General features: G+C 49.4%; 1 protein-coding gene across 3 annotated transcripts in view; it reads left to right on the forward strand.

Annotated features, from left to right (window-relative positions):
* The window catches only part of PECAM1 (platelet and endothelial cell adhesion molecule 1), an 83,292-nt gene that overhangs the window by 58,856 nt on the left and 1,722 nt on the right, over positions 1–22,714 (forward strand). For all 3 annotated transcript variants that reach the window (XM_023511222.1, XM_023511223.1, XM_012803249.2), the window contains 5 exons: positions 418–491; positions 2,226–2,279; positions 3,587–3,649; positions 9,893–9,949; positions 17,171–17,193. In XM_023511222.1, the coding sequence (XP_023366990.1) occupies positions 418–491; positions 2,226–2,279; positions 3,587–3,649; positions 9,893–9,949; positions 17,171–17,193 (271 nt within the window). The remainder of the gene's footprint in view (positions 1–417; positions 492–2,225; positions 2,280–3,586; positions 3,650–9,892; positions 9,950–17,170; positions 17,194–22,714) is intronic.

Raw genomic sequence — 22,714 nt, forward strand, 5'->3', positions numbered from 1 at the left:
CCTTAGGTGTACGTGGCTGGCGCCTTAGCCGGTTGAGCTATAGGCGCCGAGCCTCAGCTGTTTTTTTGTTGTAGTTGTTGTTGTTTAGCAGCCCTAGCTGGGTTCTAACTCACTGGCCCCAGTGCATGTGGCCAGTGCCCTAACTACTGAGCTATGGGTGCTGAGCCATGCTACTTATTTTAATAGCAAAAAGTTTTGTTAAGCTATCTCAGAGCTGAAAAATACTATTAATATATATTAGTTTTTCAAAAGACAGAGTAAACTTTTCCTCACTTTTGAAAAGTCCTCCTGGTTTTCTCATGATGTTCCATTGATGACTTTGTTGGTTTGGGGTTGGAGCCAAAAAACTCTTTGTATATATAGTATATATATACAGATATTCCCCCCCACACACACCTTTTTAAATTTCATTTTAAGGCCAGCAGCACCACTTCTGAACTCTAACAACGAGAAGATGTCAGATCCCAATGTGGAAGCCAACAGTCATTATGGTAAATTCATAATCTCTTTCCGTTGTGATATTTCCCAACTTGCTGCACACTTCCTTAGCCCACTCAGAAGCAGAATCCGTGAGTGGTATGGTTAGGGTTTCCAGGGAAACCCTGTCTTTAAGAGGGACACTTCGTCTCATCAGCCACTGGATGGTGAGCTACTAAATCATGAACTTGAAAGGGCGGTGCCGTGGTTCAAGGAGTAGGGTGCCGGCCCATATACTGGAGGTGGCGGGTTCAAACCTGGCCCTGGCCAAAAACTGAAAAAAAAAAAAAAAAGAACATTTTATTCTAATTCCTCTACTTTCTGAATTTCCTATAGAATGAAAGATAGAGAATAATGATAATGCCTCATGAACCTGCAAAGACTGGAATGTTGCTCCAGTAAGGCAGAGAACAGACATCAAATTAAAGCCTTGGTCAAACATCCTCTTAGAAGGGATTATTATAGGCACAAGACCGTTGTATTTCAAATTTGCCACAAAGGGAGGCCAATTTAAAGATATAAATCTTAGTAGAGGCATTAAAATAAAAGTTACAGGCTCAGCGCCTGTGGCTCAAGCGGCTAAGGCGCCAGCCACGTACACCCAAGGTGGCGGGTTCGAATCCCCAGCCCGGGCCCGCCAAACAACAATGATGGCTGCAACCAAAAAATGGCCAGGCGTTGTGGCGGGCGCCTGTGGTCCCAGCTACTTGGGAGGCTGAGGCAGGAGACTCGCTTGAGCCCAGGAGTTGGAGGTTGCTGTGAGCGTGATGCCATGGCACTCTACCCAGGGGGATAGCTTGAGGCTCCGTCTCAAAAAAAAAAAAATAAAAATAAAAAAAATAAAAGTTACAAGAAGGAATACCTGGTTGTGGGGTCAGCTCAGAAGAGCAGGTAGCCAGTCCTCAGAGTTCTTTAATTTCAATACGTCTGGAAGAAAATTGCTCAAGTATTTTAACTGGATGCTACTTACTTCCCAGAGGGAGCTATAATTATTTCACACAAACAGTTCTATCCCAGGTTGGCGAAGTGGCTCACACCCGTAATCTTAGAGCTCTGGGAGGCTGAGGTGGATGGATCACCTGAGCTTAGGAGTTCAAGACCAGCCTGAGAAAGAGTGAGACCCCGTCTCTTAAAAAAAATAGAACTAGTGGGGTGTTGCACCCAGCACCTATAGTCTCAGCTATTTAGGAGGCTGAGACAAGGGGCTATCTTGAGCCTAAGAGTCTGAGGTTGCTGTGAGCTGTGACGCCATGGCACTCTACTCAGGGCAACTTTGTTACCCTCTGTAGAGTGCTATGGCATCATAGCTCAGAGCAGCCTCAAATTCTTGGGCTGAAGAGATCCTCCTGCCTCAGTTGCAGTTTGGCTGTAGCTGGGTTTGAACCCTCCATCCTCGGTATATGGGGCCAGCGCCCTACTCGCTAAGCCACAGGCGCCGCCCTTAGTTTTTCTATTTTAAGTAGAGACTGGATCTTTCTCTTGTTCAGGCTAGTCTCAAACTCCTCAGCTCAAATAATCTACCCACCTCCACCTTCCAGAGCACGAGGATTACAGGCGTAAGCCATCGTACCCAGCTGGGGTCTTGCTCTTGCTCAGGCTGGTCTTGAACTAATTGATCCTCCTGACTCAAACTCTCAGAGTGTGGGGATTATAGGCGCAAGCCCCTGCTTCCATGCTGAATTTTTTTAAAGTTATAAAAAAACTAAAATTTCCACTGTTATTCGTTCTAATTGTTATTTTTCAACTAGGTTACAATGATGATGTTGGAAACCATGCAATGAAACCAATGAATGATAATAAAGGTAATTATCTAATTGTTTTTATTAGACATATTTGCATATAAAAAGATCTATAGGAAAAGAAAACTACCTTTCAGGATAATTTCCCATGTCTCTTGATGACTGTGTAACTAGCTGATGTGCACTTAGCCGCTCTCTGCTATCTCGGGTCCTTAATGGGAAAGTAGCCTGAATCCAAGCAGGGAAGAACTGGGTTATACCTAAAAAGCTACTTCCTGCCTCAGAGTGGGCTGCTGAGTAAGGTAGCAGGACCTCTTTTCTCTTGGGTATTGAGGCGGGAATTCTAAAAGACAATTAACAATAGATCCCTTGCTTCCATCTAAACCTCAGAGGGATTGGCCTCCATCTCTCTTTTTTTTTTTTTCCGGAATTTCTTTCCTCTTTGGGCTGCTAACCCATGGGCGCTTAAATTCCTGAGGAAGTGAGAGGATTCTGTAAAGGCTTCTGTCTTTTTTTTTGAGACAGAGTCTCACTTTGTCACCCTTGGTAGAGTGCTGCGACATCCCAGCTCACAGCAACCTCCAACTCTTTAGGCTTAGGCAATTCTCTTACCTCAGCCCTTCAGCCTCCCAAGTAGCTGGGACTACAGGCGCCCGCCATAACGCCCAGCTATTTTTTGTTGCAGTTGTCACTGCTGTTTTAGCTGGCTGGGGCCAGGTTCTAACCTGCCACCCTCAGTATATGGGGCTGGTACCCTACCCACTGAGCCACAGGTGCCGCCCCTGGAAAGTCTTCTTGACTGCAGAATCATCCTTGTAATAGCTGATGTTCTATCTGATTCTTTGGGGCTTTAAAAACAAAACAAGGTTATTCTGAGCTGAAGACACAGTAACTCATTTTCTAGATTTCTCCAGTAGCCCTCTGAGCAGTTTTATTAACTTAGATGCCTTGCACAAGCATTTTTAAGCCGGTGAACCCCATTCTCCGTTTCCTGGATTATTTTCATCCTGGAGGCAGCTTTTCATGCCTGTGGCAGCACAGAAGACTGCCAGCATTTAGAGGGAGACTGAACTGTGTTAACTGCTGTGACTACCACTGGGCTGTAGAAATGGAGACCTATGTGGGACTGTCCCTCCACATCCAGGTGACAGGAGAGTCAGGGAATAGACCCTAGGCCCTGAGGCCCTGTCTCTGCCTCCTAAACCAATGCAAGGTTCCTGCTGCCTTCTCCAGCTGGAGTGGGGTAACACCTGTGTCTAACCACCCGCTTGAAATATGGGATACATTAACAGTGTGGTCTGAGCACACACATACCCCACCACCGAAAGAGATTCTTTCTAAATGCAAGATGTTGTGTTTCCTTTGAGCAGAGCCTCTGAACTTGGACGTGGAGTACACAGAAGTGGAAGTATCCTCAGCTGAGCCTCACAGAGGTAAATGCTGCTCATTTGAGTGAGTCCCCATGCTTTGCCCTCGGATTGGGGGCTGTGCTCAATGAGGAGTCTAGGCAGCTTCAGTTGCTCCTAAGGGAAGTGGTCGGCAGAAATACTGGACCTGGCCCAGGCTCTCAGCTGTAAGACTATGATAATGATTAATTATGATGCTGCTAACTTACTAAACCCTAGGCAATGACTAAGTGCTGAGCAATTCATTTCTGTGTAAGAGACTTTGAGGGCAGCCTTACTCCTGAGCATTTAGGCTTTCTTCTGGGGGTTCCCCCTTGCCCACATCCGTGTGTTCCTAATATTGCTTGTGCAGACTGAATGTGTGTAATCACATGCGTGTTTTAAGGTATCGAGGGCTTTGCTATTTACTGGGACACTTGGGTAAAGGCTTTTTTGAAAGCAGGGAATCCCTGCCAGTGTGAACGGTGGTACTGGTTTTACATCTCGGGTTTTGTTCTTTTTTTTTTTTTTTTTTTTTTTGAGACAGGAGCCTCAAGCTGTCCCCCTGGGTAGAGTGCCGTGGCATCTCAGCTCACAGCAATGTCCCACTCCTGGGCTCAAGCGAGTCTCCTGCCTCAGCCTCCCAAGTAGCTGGGACCACAGGCGCCCGCCACAACGCCTGGCTGTTTTTTGGTTGCAGCCATCATTGCTTGGCGGGCCCGGGCTGGATTCGAACCCGCCACCTTGGGTGTACATGGCTGGTACCTTAGCCACTTGAGCCACAGGCGTTGAGCCTCGGGTTTTGTTCTTGTGTGTATGGGGGTCTCTCCACAGCAGGTCTCCCTGGAACTCCCTGCCTCTCGTTCTGTGCTGGGAAGCTTGATGCCTAGTGGGCTGGTCCACAGCAAAGGCTAGAACATCAATCTCGGTTTCTTTTGGCACCAGAGAAAAGGACACGTGTATCCTAACCCTCCTCCAGAGCTCACCAGGGGCTCCTGCACGCTCAAAGGAAATTGTCATTTGGAACCTTCCTCCCTTGGTGGGAAGCTCCTTAGAATAGAGCCATAGCCAAATGAGGAAGTCACTGCTCGCTCTGTGATTTGGGAGGAACTTTGGATTCCTTCTCCTTTTTTGTTGCATGTGGTCTTGTCTGCAACTGTGTGCATAGAACTTTCCCGACAGGCTGTTCTGCTCGGCTCTGAGGCTGTGTGCTGTACCCTGGGACGCCATTCCTATAGTAGCTATCGGGATGGCCCCTGAGACTGTGGACTGCCTCATCTGCCCAGCTGTCCAGGGTGCTCTGCTCCCAAGTCTAGCTGAGACCTGAGAGGGCTGGGAAGCGTGGCAGGCCTCACCATCTCCTCTTCTGTTTCACTGCAAAGTGATTCACTGGTTGAAGTAACAAATAATGATGAAGGCCCATGAGGGAACAGCGTCTGTGCAGGCAGCAAAGGACATGCAGTCCTTCCCTCATGGAGGGACAGCCTGAAAGGGAGCCAGGAAGACACAGAAGCAAAGCACAGACAGTGCCAGCTTATAGCTGGTACTGAGGAGGAGAAGACGGAGTGCAATGAGAAGGCGGAAAGGGTGAAGCCTTTTCAGAAGGCCTCTTGGAAGGGCAGCATTTAAGCTGGACATGAAGGGGGCAAAAGGCAGTCCTATCAAGGGGGAAAGGTAGGGAGCCCCAGGACATGGGAAGGGCAGCAGGAGGCAGCTCAGAGCTCAGTGCATTTACAATTTAAAAGGAGGCCCTGTGTCTGCTCACTGGGCAAGACACAAAAGAGCAGGCGGCACTGGGCAGATGCAGGGCCTCCAGAGATTCTTTGCATTCTATTCCAAATGGGTAAGAGAGCCTTTGGAAAGTCTGAGGCAGGGAACTGACAGCTTCCAACTCCCATCTTTTAAAAAGATCCTCATACCTGGCAAGGGAAATGGATTGAAACGGAGGCAAGAATGGAGGCAGAAGGAGAGTCACCATTATAAAAGAAGGGATGAGGCCCAGAGTGCCAGCAACAGCAACATGTGGATTCTAGATATTTTCTGGGGACAGATAACAGTGCCAGATGAAGAATTTGAGGGCCAGGATGGGGCAGACATGTTTCTTGGCTGAGCAACAGCACAGATGGTTGAGATGTCTGGGACTGGGAGGAACAAGCTCGTGGTGAGGGCTGGTTGTTTGGGGTTTACTGTGAGATGCTCACGTGATAGCAGTGTTCAGAAGCAAGTCTGGATGGGCTGTGGTGGATGGGACCATGGTGATCTCCCACTAGATATCCCTGGGCCAGCCTGATCCTGGTGTGTAACACCCTCTCCATCACCTAGCACGGGGCAGCTCACTTTCTCTTGAAGGGATGTCAGCTTTGGAGGGAAAAAGGAACAAAAGGTCAAGGCTGCCCAGAGGTTTTGGATGTGAGTGGGAAACCCTGCTGCCTTCTCCATTCTTAACCCTGCACACTCCACTATATGCTCGAGTGTTCCTGTCCTGGGCTCTGGCATTGGGCTCTGGTGCTGGTCCCTGCAGAAGGCCACGCCTGGCCTTGCTCAGCTGCCATGTGGGCTGCTGTGCGTTGGACCTATGAGGGCTGCACAGGACCATCTGACTTTCCTTTTCTTACTCAAAGGGAAGGAGGGGTTTAAGGGAGAAGATCTTGAGAGCCCCAGGACGGGGAGAAACAGGGGCCGGTGCTTTCCTTGCCAGGCTGTGTGGCTGCAGGGTTGCCATCAACTAACTGGTTACTTTTTTTTGAGACAGAATCTCACTTTGTCACCTTGGGTAGAGTGCTGTGACATCATAGCTCACAGCAACCTCAAACTCTTGGGCTCAAGTGATCCTCTTGCCCCCGCTGGTTTTTCTTTTCTTTTTTTTTTTTTAAGAGATGGGATCTCACTCTTATTCACACTGGTCTCTAACTCCTGAGCTCAGGCAGTCCACCCACCTCAGCCTCCCAGACTGCTGGGATTATAGGCGTGTGCCGCCATGCCTAGCCCCCTAACTGGTTACCTTTTCCTGATTTGCACAAGGCTGTGTGGGCTGCAGTGGGTCCTGGATAGACCCAGAATGAGGTCACTTGGGTGGCAATGGAGAGCTTCTAAAGGAAGCCTCCTCTTTGGCAGCTAAGGGGCAGCTGTGGGGGGAGGGTCAAGCTCTAGCCTCTGATATTTGCCTCTCACCTTCCTATGTTACTAGGTGAGGAAAGGGCTTTGTGGGTTCAAGGCCAAGGACAAGTCAACTTGACCTGGTCTTGGGCAACCCCTCTCTTGTTCTCAAGACCTTTCCTCATCCACCTGAGAAGGGGAGTGGGGGCCATGTCCAGGTCCAACCCTGGCTGGTAGCTGCTCACATAGTTGTTGGGGTGGAGAGGGGTGGGAAGGAACTTGTTAAATCCTAGGTTGTGGCGTGTTTGCTCTAAGGCTAATTGCTGGGAAAACCCCATGACGTCGAAGTCTTCTCTTCCTCTGTTAACACAGAAAAACAGAAGCCAAAATAAAGCCCCATCCGGAAACATCCCTGACAGCAGAGACAAACAGCCTGGTGGCCTGGTTTAGTCATTAACAGGCAGCTGCTGCCACAGAGCACAAGAAGGGGGGGCATAGTAAGGAGCTGACCTTCTCCCCCACTGAGGGGCCCCAGCTCCAGCAAGAAGTAGAAGCCATCCCTGCTGGCTGGGCTGATGTGGTTCTCAGGTGTAAGGGAAGCGAGCAGAGCCACACAGGCCCAGAGGGGTTGGGGCATCCCCAAGGTGACCAGAGAGGTCTCCTAGCTGCCCGTTATATGCCAGGGATGGTGGGACTCAGAAGATGTCCTGGCTCCCAGGTGTGGCCACTGAACTCCCCTCTCCATTTAGTCCCCACCTTGCTCAGCTCCCATGTGGGGCTGGGTCAGGGGATGACTGGAAGTGACCCCCTGGAACCTGGTGCATGGTGTCCCAGAGTATCTATCCTGGCATCAGTGCTACCTGTGCCCCTGTCTGCCGACAGCCTGGAGCTCCCAAACCCTGGGCCCAGGGCCTGTCACCTATCCTCTTGCATGGCGCAGGGCACACTGAAGGTGTTTAGATTTATGCTGGACGAGTGACTTGTCCAGGCCTGCCATCAACAGAGGGTGCCTTAGGAATGTGGAGGAACCCTCCCACCCTCGCACAGGCTTCCTACTGTGCCCTGAAATCTAGCACCAGAGAGACTGGGGAGTTGTGTGGGTATCTCTGCCAAAGCCATGGGGTCCCCTGGTATCTCAGCCACTCTATTGAGTTCCAACCCCTATCTGGTAGCTGAGAGGGACCACTACAATGCCTTCTCCAAGGCTCCAGTCACCACAAATGCCCCAAGGTCAGTTGTGGGGGTCTGAACCAACCCCAGGCTCTCTCCTCACACATGGGTCCTGACACAGGAAACTCCACAGTGACTTCACTGTCACTTCAAACCTTGACAGGTGCCCCCAGGTAGCTGTGTAAGCCTGGAAATGGGACATGCTCAAGACCTCAGCTCCTGTTCTGGGGTAATTTAGGGTCTGCCAGGGGAGTTAGTCAAGGGGCCAAGTAAAGTGAGTGTGTCATAGGCAAATGTCTCCAGAGGGCTATGGGAGCACAGGGGCCCGTATACCTACCCAGGGCACAGAAAGGATTGAGTGTGTGGGTGTTCACACATGAGGAGACTTGTCCAGGGTCTTGGAGGAATGGTGCAAAGAGAAAGGGCAGTGCCGGCAGCAGAGGAGTGTGTGAGAGTCAGTAGGTGAGAGTGGGGTATTCCTGGGGCATGGTGAGTTGAGGGCCTTTCAGTGAAGTTAGAGTCCATGGTCATGCCCAGGCCATCTGCCCCTGAGAGAGAAATGCCCACCTGGCACCGACTGTGGCAGCAGGAAAAGCCTTAGGCCATCTGAGGCTCTGTTTTCTGACCTGTAAAGGGAGAATTGGCTGTCTCGGCATTGGGCTCCTTTCCAAAGTGAGGCTTCCTGGTCCTCTGTGCAGGTGACAGGAGCTGGGGAAGTGGCCAGGTTCCATCCTGTTTCCTGTTTCCTCAGGGTGTATGTGTGCACGTGTGCATGTACCCTGTATGTGTGAACGTAGACATTACGTAGGAGTGTGTGCATACACGGTGTGCATGTGTGTGTATACACCATATGTGTACAATGTGTGTATACACACTATGGGTGTGTACATGAGCACCGTGTGTGGATGTGTGTACACTGTGTTTGCATGCATTTATATATACACATCCCATGCTTATACCTCAAAGTAAGACAAACAGATAGCAATAGGACATACTTTGTCTCCCTTTTCTCAGGGTATAATCCATACCTTGGGTCAGTCATCCTCCTGCTGATCTGAAGGGCCTAACCCAGAGGATCTTTACCCTGTCTGCATGTTGGAATCCTGGAGCTCTTTAAAAAATCTAGCACCAGGCTGGGCGTGGTGGCTCATGCCTGTGATCCTAGCACTCTGTGAGGCCCAAGCAGGTAGATTGCTTGAGCTCAGGCGTTCAAGACCATCCCGAGCAAGATCCCATCTCTACTAAAAATAGAAAAACTAGTGAGGTGTAGTGGCATATACCTGTAGTCCTAGCTACTCAGGAGAATGAGGCAAGAGGATCACTTGAACCCAAGAGTTTGAGGTTACTGTGAGCTATGATGCCACGGTACCCTACCAGGGTGACAGAGACAGAATCTGTCTCAAAGAAAAAAAATCCAGCAGCAGGGCCCAGCCCAGATGGATGTAGTCAGGATCCACAGTGAGGCCTGAGCACTGCGGGAAGCCAGCAGGTCAGTGTGGCCCTACAGCCCTGTCCATGCTTCTTATCCCCACTGATCCCTAGAGTCACTGATGATGTCCTGGCTCTAATCCAGGCCTCAGATCTTTCAGGTGGCTGGGAAGGCACAGCCGAGCCCTGCTGAGATGGGCCTGGAAGAGCTGGACACAGGTCGCCGTGGCAGGGAGGGAGGGATGTGGCCCTGAGACTGGCAGGAGGCCTATGCTCCACTTTTGACTCTACTTTTAACCCCTTGGGCCCAGGGTTCCTCTGGAGCAGGTGGTCCTGCCCCACAATGACCTGTTGACCTACTTCTAGATCAAGAGTGACCCTGGTTAGGCCAGAGTCTTTTTTTTTTTTTTCAATCCCATGGTCCATTTGCACAGAGTCTTCTAAAGTCAGGAAATGACAAGGTCTCCAGGTGCTTCTGGTCATGGGCACTGGTGGCCTGGGAGTGGGGGGCAGGCCTTGCCTATGGAGCCTCTGGTCTATCCCTGCTTTGACAGTGTCTGGGGTCAGCTACTGACCTGTGCTGTGTCCTTTTTTCAGCACTGGGAACAAAGGGCACAGAGACGGTGTACAGCGAAATCCGGAAAGCCAACCGCGGTGAGTGAGGGTCCCCTGACTCCCCAGCCCAGAGGGTGGACAGAGAAAAGCAGAAGCAAAGAAACCCAAAAAGATCACCACTCACACCAGAGTTGTGAGCTCACTCTTTCCTGCTGCCCTGAAAAAGCTTGTGGCAGCAGCAATCCCAAGCCCAGCCCGGGCGTACAGAATCAGAATCTCTAGAATCTGATATTTCTGATGCTGCCGACATTGGAGAAGCACTGTTTTAAAGGAATTGTTCAATGATCTCAAATAGTAACTTCTCCTCCATTTATTTTTTTCAAAAATCAGTATATTCACAAGTAGAGCAGAAACTCAGCTGCTTATGGAACTTGACACTGATTGATTTTTACATACCAGTTCCTGAGGAATTTTTGGCTCTAGTTCCTCATTTTGCAATCTCCATATATGCAGAGCTAGTGAAACACACATTTGGAAATATGTAAATAGGCTTTCTTCTTCTGGTGTAACACAGGGTGAAGTAGAGTTCAGGGGTGGTCCCATTGAGCAATTGTGCAAAAGTGTCCCTTCTGCTTTTGCAGTAGCCCGTGAGATCGACCGCATCCTTGGGTCAGTGCTGGAGAGTTTGCTTTCAATTGCTTTGGTTATGTTATATTTAGGGAGCATTTACCGTATGTGCTAAAGCAGTCGAGGTACATCATCTCTGTCAATCTTCATAATAAGTTCTGTTTTATACATGAGGATACTGAGGTACAGAAAGGTTAAGATGCCTTAGCCTGTCTGTGTGCCCGAGATCACACAGCAAGCAGGCCCCTGAGAACTGGCTGTTCTGGAGCCAGACTGCAGGCTCCAGTCACTAGGCTACTCTGTCTTTGGTTTGGGGAAGGAGAACTGGGGGAATGTGGGGACCACTGGAGACCCCACCACCTCTGCCTTAAGGCCTTGGGGTCTGCTATCACCTGAGCCTTCTAGTGGAGGCCCATTTACAGCTGGTAAAGGCTACCCTAGTATGGATTCCAGAGTCTGGATAGGAGGGAAAAACAGATTTTTTTCCTCTTCTGTCTTAGGCTCTCTGACTATGGGTCTTAGCACATTAGATAAGTGAAAAAATAAACTTTCTTAGCATGTGCAGTCTTCATCATGCAGGAGAGACCTCAAGGATGAGTGACTCCTGGCAGCGCCCGTAGTTCAGTGGGTGCCGGCCACATACACCAAGGCTGGAGGGTTTAAACCTAGCCCGGGCCAGCTAAACAACAATGGCAACTACAACACAAAAATAGCCGGGCGTTGTGATGGGTGCCTGCAGTCCCAGCTACTTGGGAGGCTGAGGCAAGAGAATCACTTAAGCCCAAGAGGTTGCTGTGAGTTGTGACGCCACGGCACTCTACCCAGTGTGACAGCTTGAGACTCTGTCTCAAAAAAAAAAAAGATGAGTGACTCCAAGGGGTGGTAATAAGCTGGGATCTATAGAGCATCGTAATTGAGAAAGATAAATAGACAAAGGAAAAGTGGTTTTAGGATTCCAAGGGTCACAAGCTGCGAGGAAACTAATCAAGGGAGGTTTGTTTGTGCAGGTCCATCTTGGTGCCGACATTCTGTCCTCATGGCCATCAACTTCCTGGGTGGGGGAGGGGATTTGTGGTAGCTCTTGTTTCTCCACAGTTCCTGCTTCTAGTCGGATCAGGAACCTCCGGGAAGGCTTCTTTCTGCATCTGCTGATTTTCATTTTCCTCCAGCTCAAAATAGTCCTTATGCCGAAGTGGCGTGTTTGGGGGTAGCACATTCTGATTTTCTATATCTGCTTTAGGTCAGCGAGCTGTTCAGGTGGGTTCTCTCAGGGTCCCCAGGCTGGTTCTAGCTCACTCACTCAGTCCCAGGGTGCTGGAACCTGACAGCTCCCTCAGGCTGAAACCACAAGCATTGGAGCCCCGGCTTTGTCGGGAGACATCCCAGCCCCTGTTCTGGGGCTGCTGCTTACCAGCTGTGGGACTTTGATTAAGATGTCTTTCTTACCCCTCTGGGACTCAGGTTTTTCAGCTGTTAAATGGGAATGGTATTAAATGAAAAGGGGGATAAGACAGGATCATGGGAGTTGGTGCTAATTTTCCCAGGTAGTCAGTGTATTTTCCCCACCCTCTGGTGAGCATTCAGTCAATATTCGCTTAAAAACCCAGGAGGAACTTGAGCCCTAGAGGATTCAGTGCCTTGCCCAAGTTGAGACTAGAATGGTCTCCAACTCCTAGGCTGAGGTCTTTCCAGGTCAACCCTGTGCCGCTGGGACTTAGGACTTGGGTCCCTCTGTAATGTGGTCTCTAACCAGGCAGCCTGGTGGAGACCCTGGCAGGTCTCTAACCCGCCCAGGGACTGAGGATAGAGAGAGCTGAGCCTGGGGAGTTGTAGCTGCCTGAATCCAGTGACTTCACTCACCTAGAAGGCACCCCATCCTGGAAGCTGAGGAGTTTCCTGTTTCTAAGTATTTCCTCTCAGCTGCTGCTCAGTGAGAGGAGCCCGGGGGCCAGGGCTGATTCCTCCCCCCCACCCTTTAGAGGATTTTTGCTCCTTAATTCCCTGGGACTTCCTTAACAGAAACCATCTTTTAGAAATCCCTTTTCTTCCACACTCCACATAAAATCAGAAAGGGAAGCTCCCTCTATGCCTGGGGGAATCAGATGATTCTCCAAGGAGCCAGATGCTTCAGCCCCTGGTGATCCACCCCCTCAGGCTTCTCCCACACTCACCCTTACTCACACCTCCGTGTGGTAAGAACACCCCCCGCCCAGAGTTTGTGACAATCATCACTGCTTAGGCATCTCCCTAACCATTCCCAAATTCTTCATCACTGCCAAGTTCTTTAGCAACTCTTTGCTCTGGATACTACTCTACCTCTAACAACTGCAAGTTTCTTTTCTTCCATGTTGATTTTTCTTTTTTCCTTACACTCTAATGTCTAGGATGGGAGAGTTCACCTTCCTCCTCTGTCATGGTTAAAGCTAACATCTAGTGAGCACTCCCTGTGTGTGAGGCCAAGATCCTCATAGGTTACACGGGGGCTTTTTTGTTGTTGGTGGTGGTGGTGGTGTTGTAGTTGTTTGAGACAGAGTCTCATTCTGTCGCCCAGGCTGCAGTGTTACTCCATAAGCCTAGCTCACGGCAACCTCAAACTTCCTGGGCTCAAACAATCCTCCTGCCTCAGCCTCCTGAGCAGCTGGGACTCAAGTGCCTGCTACAATGCCCAGCTAATTTTTCTGTTTTTAGTAGTGACAGGGTTTGGCTCTTGCTCAGGCTGGTCTTGAGCTCCTGATCTCAAGGAATTCACCCGACTCGGCCTCCCAAACTGCTAGGATTACAGATGTGAGCCATCACACCTGGCTGTCTTTTTACTCCTTTGTTTGTTTTTGAGACAGAGTCTCAAGCTGTCACCCTGGGTAGAATGCTGGGGTGTCACAGCTCACAGCAACCTCAAACTCCTAGGCTTAAGCGATTCTCTTGCCTCAGCCTCCCAAGTAGCTGAGACTATCGGCACCCACCACAAGGCCCAGATACTTTTTGGTTGCAGTTATTATTATTGTTTTTTTAGCTGGCCCAGGCTAGCCTGGGTATATGTGGCCAGCAGTCTACCCACTGAGCCACAGGCACCATCCCACATTTTACTCTTTAATATTTTTTAATTTTAAAATTGGGGCTCAGTGCTTGTAGCTCAGTGGTTAGGGCCCACATACACTGGGCCTGCTAACTACAACACAAAAATAGCTGGGCATTGTGGTAGACACCTGCAGTCCCAGATACTTGGGAGGCTGAGGCAAGAGAATCGCTTAAACCCAAGAGTTGAGGTTGCTGTGAGCTGTGACGTCACAGCACTCTACCAAGGGTGACACAGTGGGACTCTGTCCAAAAAAAAAAAAATGAGGGTAACACACATTTAACCTAAAATTTATCATTTTAGCCCTCCCAAGTGTCCAGCTCAGGGGCATTAAGTATCACATTTTGGTTGTCATAACTTGGTGGAGGGGGAGGGGAACGTGGCTGCACCTAGTGGGTAGAGGCCCAGGATGCTTTGAGACATCCTGCTGCACACAGGACAGCCCCCACCCCCCCACCAGGAAACACCACCCAGCCCAAAATGTCAACAGAGCCAATGCTGAGAAATCCTGGCATTGAGAAATTCATCTCCTATGACCCCATCAATGGGAGAGCTGGTTTTCTTCTCTCCAGGCACCAGCTCTTTTTATTTTTTGTTTTATTTTTTTTTGAGACAGAGCCTCAAGCTATCCCCCTGGGTAGAGCGCCATGGCATCACGCTCACAGGCAACCTCCAACTCCTGGGCTCAAGCAAGTCTCCTGCCTCAGCTTCCCAAGTAGCTGGGACTATAGGCGCCCGCCACAACGCCCGGCTACTTTTTGGTTGCAGCCATCATTGTTGTTTGGCGGGCCTGGGCTGGGGATTCAAACCCGCCACCTTAGGTGTATGTGGCTGGCGCCTTAGCCGCTTGAGCCACAGGCGCCGAGCCCAGGCACCAGCTCTTACTTGCCCTGTGCCCACCTTGCGAGGTGACCTGGGGCACTTCCCACCTGACAACTGGCCCGCCACAACGCCCAGCTATTTTTTTGTTGTAGTTTGGCTGGGGCCGGGTTTGAACCCACCACCCTCAGTATATGGGGCCAGCACCCTACTCACTGAGCCACAGGCGCCACCCCAGCATGTTTCTTAAGGAGGCAGAAATCCCTGCTCCTCACAGCATCCCTGCCACACACTACGTATGACAGCAGTGACTGGGCTGAGAGTAGCCAGGATAGGAAGGGGTCGCCAAGAAAGAACCAAAGCAGAGGAAGGCTCTGTGCCCAGTCCCCCTCGGGGAGGAAGAGAGGAACCCTTGAGGGTCAGTCCCCATACATCCGGCGAGGCCCAGGGCCAGCCGGGCTAGCAGGCACCACCAACCCTGCCCCCAGGGCGGCATCTCCTACTTCAGCATTCAAGATAGTGAAAAAGTGCTCCATGAAAAGGTGGGGACACCTCCTTCCCCCGAACTCTATTTCTATAGCAGCTGCTCTAGCACCAAAAAGAAATGAAACCTCAAGTGGGCATAGACTTGGTGTCCCATCAGTACTGTCCACATGTCCTTTTTTGGGGACAGACTTGAGGCTCTTTCCCACTTGGTCTGGTTCCAGAGCTTGTGGGTTATGGGGGTACAGGAAGCTTGGGGTCCGTTGGTTCCTCCCAGGTCACATTTTGGGTGGGGGTCACATTTGAAGCGCATAGCTTCACTCAATGTGTGGAAGTTGACACAATAGCTTGACTTTGCAGCTGGCCTGATTCGTCATTTGGCCGTTGACGCCTGCCTCTGGCCCAGCCAGGACAGAGAGGGGGCCCCTTAAGAACTTCTGGCACTGTTCCCCCAGAGGGAAGGCACAATGGAGTTGTGATAAGACAGGGTATTAGGGGGAGGTGGATTTATGGGAACAGGATATTTTTAAATTGGAGAAGCAGAAGGGTTGTGACTCTTGCTGTGACAGATGGGCCCTGCGCCTGCCCAAAGTCCAGGAGGAACTGGGTTTGAGCTTAGGGCTGGGTACAAACCAAGGCTCGTTGGCATGGTTCCCTTGAGTGAGACTAAGGGCTTAGGGAGAGGCCATGGCTCTCCCCCTCACCTCTTCTACCTTCCAGAACAGCAGCCATCCCGACACCCACGCCTCCTTGCAGGGTCTTCCCAGGTAGCAGTGAGGTCCCTGTGGCTTCTCTGTCTTGAGGTCTATGTTCACAGAAGGTTGTGTGGGGAATCTGCCCCAACCTGTGGGCCATTGACCATTCAGAAACTCTGCTACTGGTGGGGGGCTGGTCCTATCCACAGGGGCAAGTCATAACTGTTCTTGCCCCTTGTAGTGGAGACCAACTCCAAGGAATGCTGGCAGAGACCACTCCCCTCAACACAGAGCTTCCTGTCCTCACTGGCTCTTCTCATCCTCACTCTCCTCTTCCTGACATGTAGCCAGGGCCATTTGCAGGATTGCACCCTGGCAGGGCAGGGCCAGCCACACCCGGCATGCATTCTGGCAAGAAGATGGTGTGGGCTTCAGACAATTGAGATGAGACCCTGAAGGGGAGGGGCAGAGGAGCTGGTGGCTCTGCCCTTCAGACAGTTTGGCCGTTTGTGCTGAGAGCGCTGGCAATGTTTATACCTCCCGCTTTGTGATCTCCCTCCTGGGAAAGGGCAGACAAAACAGTATGAAATATGGGAATGGCTTTATTCCCAGAGAGGATACTAGTGGTATTATTTAAAATAGCAAAAGTTGGAAAGAACCTGAATTTTTAAAGGCACTGGGCAAGTGGACAGTTGCACATCCATTTAACAATTATGCAGCCACTTTAACAATGATGTCTAAGAAGTTACGAGAAAAAGTTTATAGAATCGTGTTATGTGAAGAAGATAGGCCATGAGATGTCATATGCTGTGCAATTATAACTATTCTTCCATCTCCCCCAAATGGAGTTGCATAGTAGAAAATGACTGGAAAGAAAAGTATCAACAGGATTTGGAGAGTGGGACCAGAGATAATTTTTATCTGCTAATGTCTGTTTTTCCCATAATTTTCTATTTTTTTCCTTAAAAAACAAAGGAAATTGCTACTGTTTTTTAAAAATGGCTTAAAATGTCAAATGAAGGCCAGGTACAGTGGCTCACGCCTGTAATCTTAGCACTCTGGGAGGCCCAGGCGGGTGGATTTATCGAGCTTATGAGTTCAAGACCAGCCTGAGCCAGACCAAGACCCTGTCTCCAAAAATAGCTCTCATTGTGTTGGGCCCCTGTAATTCCAGCTACTTGGGAAGTTGAGGCAAGAAGATTGAGGTTGCTGTGAACTATGATGCCACAGCACTCTACCAAGGTTGAGTCCAAGAGTTTGAGGTTGCTGTGAACTACGATGCCACAGCACTCTACCAAAGTTGAGTCCAAGAGTTTGAGGTTGCTGTGAACTATGATGCCACAGCACTCTACCAAGGATGACAAAGTAAGACTCTATCTCAAAAGAACAAATAAAATAATAAAATGTCAAATGAGGTGCTGGGATATGCTTGTCACATGGAACTAGAAGGGAAGCTGTGACAAAGGGGCCATAAACCTGAGCAGCAAGCTTCCCTGTGGTCCTGGCATCCCTGCCTCTGCCCCGTCCCTCCTTCCTCACCCTGCTCCAGTCCCTGAGATGTTGGTAGGGAGCCAAACTGTGTTCTTTGCCTTGCTCACTGCCATGTTATCCTTTGTTTTACAGATTCCATGGAAAACAGAAATTCTGTAAGTACATGTTTCATATGCATTATTTTTAAAAGTGCTTCATTGTAAAATGGAACCTTTCTAGACTCATTCTGATTCTGCAATCCACTCATTCTCCTTCCCTTCTCATACTCACTCAGTCTGTGTTAGACCCGGGGTGTTGGGCTCCCCTGACAAGCCTGGGCCAGTTCTGATTTCAAATATTCTCTCCTGCTGTTTCCGTCCTTACATCTCAGCACCATAGAAAGGGAGAGCCTGGAAATCCTCCTGCAGAACCAGAATCTAGGGTACCTAGTACCCAATGAGCAAAGCAGACATTTTCTTAAAGCTAGGGTCTGGTCTTGGGAAGTGAGGCAGTTTTGAGGGGTACACTTGGAGTATCGGAGCCCCTGACTGCTCATCTCAGATCAGCAAGCCAGTGACCTCCTCCATTAGATGCTAGGCATTGGGGGCCACTCAAGGTCATTGAGCCTAGGAGTTCATCCTCTGTCTAATGAGAGAATTAGACTGTGGTCACTGATGATGAAGCAGAGTGATGACAGTTGCACTTGAGCCTATGGGAGCACAGAAGAGAGACCTGGCTAGTGGGCACTTTCCCAAGAAGGGGTCATTTGGATAGGCCAGGAAGAATGAATCAAACTAGAGCAGCATCCAGGTAGACCAGCAGGTGCAACAGCAGGGGGCTGACCAGTGTCTAGCAGCTTAAAACAGGAGAACAAAAGGGCGACAGGGACAAGTGACAGGGCCAAGGTAAGTCAGGCCTCGAATGGGAAGGACTCAAACGCCTCACCTTGTTTAGAGGTTTTATTCCATAGGAAATAGCAGATTTAGGAAGTAGTGATTGGGCAGAAGGAAGGGCTTAAGAAAGACATAGAGCCCCAAACTTGAACTTGGTAAAGACACATCTGCCACTCACTGTCTTCCCAACTCCTGACCTTGGTGAGAGCCACCCAGCAATGCAGGAGTTAACTGGGCAGCTAATGTCTTGAGAAACAGGACTTTGCCTCATAAATGTCGTCTTTAAGGTCTGGGAAGAACTTTCAGCAAGATTTCTGGTGGCCCTTCTCGTGGGCCCCTGGCTTCCTTTGTTTTGCCCTCATCTGAGTTCTTGTAAAACAGAATTCATTATGCCTCTGATGGACAGGAAGCCACTGACATTCTTTTTAATGGAGGAAAGCTATCAATTTAAGGAAAAGAGGAATGAAATGAATGGGTTTTTTTTTTTCCTAGCCTAGACCACTCCAACTCCTGAAAGCACAGAAAATTGCTTCAAAAGGGCAGGGAGCCCAATTTATAGATGAAGAAATTGCAGGCTGCCTTGGTAGAACAGCTTTCCTGGGGTCACCCAGATGGCTAATAGCAGAGAGGACTAGGCCCCACGGCTCCAGATTCCCTGGCCAGTCCTCTGTCCATGATACAAGAAGTCAAGTCATGGCCAAACATGGTGACTCACACCTGTAATCTTAGCACTCTGGGAGGCTAAGGCAGGAGGATCCCTTGAGCTCAGGAGTTTGTGACCAGCCTGAGCAAGAGTGGAGACCCCATTTTTACTAAAAGTAGAAAAAATTATCTGGGTGTCATGGTGGGTGCCTAGAGTGCCAGCTACAGGATTGCTTGAGCCTAGGTTTGCTATGAGCTAGCCCCAATGCCACAGCAGTCTAGCCTGGGCAACAGAGAAGACTCTGTCTCAAAAAAAAAAAAAAAAAAGAAAGAAAGAAATCAAGTCACTGTCCCACCAATAAGGCTTTGAGAGAGTAGAAAGTAAGAACTCTGCTTTGTGGGCAGTGTGGGACCAGATAAAAACCTGTTCTCCCACTGCAATAAACCATGGCAGTGTCCCCCAATGCAAATCTGCTGCAAAAGAGAATCCACACTCTTCAGGACCAACTTAGTTACTTTGTCTGCCATCCGGAGGGTCTCTCTGGTCAAAAGCTGAGCTCCAGACCAGGCACAGCTTTCTTTTTCTCCAAAAGCTAATGCATGGGGCTGGCAGTTTCTGCTTCCAGGATATTCCTGAGAGCTCACCATGGCTGCTTCTGCCCCCACCTCCCAAATAATGAAGCCCTTTAGTGGCAGCACAGGCGTCCCAGCCGTTGGGAAAGGAATTTTGAATCTTTATGCGAATGGATTTTGTTCGGAAAAGAAGCAGATACAGTTTCCCTCATAATCCGCTGGTGTGGGTTAAGAGTAGATTAATTGAATTGCCCAGCAGGGAAATGGGAGGGAATTTCCTTCCTGAAATCAAACCTGGCAATCGTTCCAGTTGTTTAATGGCCGCTGCCTCTGAAAACATATTGGAGGAAATATCTTAACAATGAGATAGCCACTTAGCCAAATACTAATTTGGTATTGTTTGACTTGCTTCAATAGCACATTCTGACTTCATTTTTCCTCTGCCATTTTTACCTTGTTTATAAATTGTGTTTGTGGCCAGCACAGACAGATAATGTAAAAGAGAACACCCTGTCCTTAAAGGGGTGATCTGGACCTGCAAGGGCCGAGGGGCCTTGGAGAGAACCTTGGCTTGTTACGGAAAAAAAGACAGCTGCCGGTTACAGCTCACCTCCCTCCTTCCCCGGGGCCAGCTGGCAGCTGGGCTTCAGTGGCTCCTTCTCAGAAGATGGCAGAGCGACTTCCAGCCGTCTTTCGGGTGTCCCGTCTTCCTCAAGCTTAAGTTCCCTCATCTATAAAATGGAGAGGAAGAGGAGGAGGAGGATAACAGCCACAATAACAAATCTCTACTAGAATTTTCTTTCTCTCTCTCTTTTTTTCCTTTTGAGCCTGAGTCACTCTGTTGCCCAGGCTCAAGTGTCATGGCCTCAGCCTAGCTCACAGCAACCTCTAACTCTAGGGCTCAAGCAATCTTTCTGCCTCAGCCTCCCAAGTAGCTGGGACTACAGGTGCCCACCACAACACCAGGCTAATTTTACTATTTTTAGTAGAGATAGGGTCTTGCTCTTGCTCAGGCTGGTCTTGAACTCCTGAGCTCAAGGGATCCTCCCAGCTTGGCCTCTAGTAAGGGGCCTACCATGTTGGCCCCTACTAGAATTTTCTTGAGGGTTAAATGAGAAACTTTGCAACTGCAAACTACCATGTGAAAGCCAGTTGTTTATTCACTTTAAAGGTCTTCTCAGCAAACACTTGGACAATAGCAGACGTGGATGGGAGAGTTGATGTCATTTGGCCCTAAGATGCACCTGCCACACGTGGAGAATATAGTGGAGGCTCACCCAATGCCCAGCTTTGACTTAGGAATCAGAAACCCTTGTTAAACGTGGCTTGCCGCTTCCTAGCCATGTCATCATGGGCAGATTTCTTAACCTCTCAGGGCTGCTGCTTCCTCATCTGTAAACTGGGAATCATAAAACTCCCTTACACAGTTGTGACAAGGATTGAATGAGCACCTGGCATCAACCTGGTTTATTGGAAGTGTCATAAAGGTACTTTCTGGAAGCAGGAGTTAGAGAGACCCCAGGGGGTATTGGAAGCAAAATGACCTCAAGGGGATCCACACCCTGTTCTGTCCAAAAGCAGGGCAGTCTCACAACAGTACTTGGGTAGCTGGCAGCTGGCCTCCAATTTAAGCACAGTAAGTCCAGGCCTTGGGTATGAGTACATTAACCTTTACTTCAAAACATGCAAGGCCCTGCTAACGGTGGCCCAGCCCTTCCTGTCTGTAGAGTTGGTTTCTGTAGCAGTGCTCTGGGCACTGGGCTTCCAGAGAGGCAGAGCGGAGGTGTCTGGGGAGGAACTTGGTCTGGGGCCTGCAGAAAGGCTGGATTCTAGAGTCATGTCTCCCTCCTCCGGGCAGAGTAGAGGAAATGGGACAAAGGTGGCTGCCAAGGATGGCAGGCTTCCAGCACTCTGGGGCCAACACAGCTTTCTTGGCCCAGTTGCACGTGTCTCTCCTGGCAAAGGAGGAGCAAGGCCTTAGACTTCTAGTTGGGGCACCTTGGCCCTGCATCCTGTTCCTAAGGGTCACCAGAATGAAATGGAGACACCATCTCAGCTTACCCGCCCCTCTATGGTGTTCCCAAGCCTCTGAATCATCCCACATCTTCTACTGGCCCTGCCACCCTGAGTTCCATCTGCGGCAGGGTGTCTTGTGCTCACATAGGCTTAGATGCTCCCTGTTCTTCAGGACCCACCTTTGCCCAGGCCCCCTCTACTCCAGTATCTCTTCCTGTGCCCTGCTTTTTACCCTGCAAAGGCTGCTTCCGTTTGTCAAAATCCAATCTCTGAAGCTCCAGGGTCATTTCTATGATTTCCTCACTCCCCAGCCCAGGATTCTCTCACTGACTATGAACCTAACCCCTTCTGAAGTGTCTATGGCCCCTTCTACCTTCTGCTTCTTAGTAATGTTGTTTATCAATAATTGATGGAATATAAAATTCTTGGAGGCAGGTTCTTGCATCCTCAGCACAGAGAACAGTGTACAAGTCAGATAAGAGTCCTGGCACTGATAGGTGTGTTGGTGACACAAGTACCATTTGAAACTATTAACCCTACAAGATGGCATAGGGAATCTTTTATTATTGTGGTGAAATATACATAATTATGACATTTACCATTTTAACATTTAATTCCGTTTTATTAGGTGCATTCACATTGCTGCGCACCCACCACCACTCTCCATCTCTAGAACTTTTTCGTCATGACAAACAGAAATGCTGTATCAATTGAACAATGATTTCCCCTGTTGCCCCTCCTACCACCTGCCAGAAGCTATTGTTCTACTCTCTGTCTCTGTGAATTTGGCCATTCTGGATACATTATAAGTGGAATCATATGATATTTATCCTTTCTTAACTAGTTTATTTAGCATAATGCTTTCACGCTTTATCTGTGTTGAAATGTGTTAGAATGTCATTCTTTTTTTTTTGAGACAGTCTCACTGTGTCACCCTCAGTAGAGTACTGTAGCATCACAGCTCACAGCAACCTCAAACTCTTGGGCTTAAGCAGTTCTCCCAAGTAGCTGGGACTACAGGCACCCACCACAACACCTGGCTGTTTTTTGTTGCAGTTGTCATTGTTGTTTAGCTGACCTGGGCCAGGTTTGAACCTGCCACCCTTGGTGTATGTGGCTGGTACCATAACCACTGTGCTATGGGCGCTGAGCCAAATATCATTTTTTAAAAATACAGAATCATATTAGAGTTTGGGGCTAGAGTGGGCTAGAATGCAGTGGTGTCATATCATCACAGCTCACTGCAACCTCTAACTCCTGGGCTCAAGCAGTCCTCCTGCCTCAGCCTCCTGGGTAAACGGGGACTATAGGAACATGCCACTATGCCCAGCTAATTTGTCCATTTTTTGTAAAAACAGAGTCTTACTCTCACTCAGACTGGTCTGGAACTCCTGAGCTCAAGCACTCCTCCTATCTTGACCTCCCAAAGTGCTAGGATTATAGGCATGAACCACCATGTCCAGCCTATCAGTCTTTTATTCTTTTTTGAGACAGAGCCTCAAGCTGTTCCCCTGGGTAGAGTGCTTTGGCATCACAGCTCACAGCAACCTCCAACTCCTGGGCTCAAGCGAGT

The sequence above is a fragment of the Otolemur garnettii genome, unplaced genomic scaffold, assembly GCF_000181295.1.
Source record: "Otolemur garnettii isolate 467f Iridium unplaced genomic scaffold, OtoGar3 scaffold00018, whole genome shotgun sequence".
NCBI classification, from domain to species: Eukaryota; Metazoa; Chordata; class Mammalia; order Primates; family Galagidae; genus Otolemur; species Otolemur garnettii.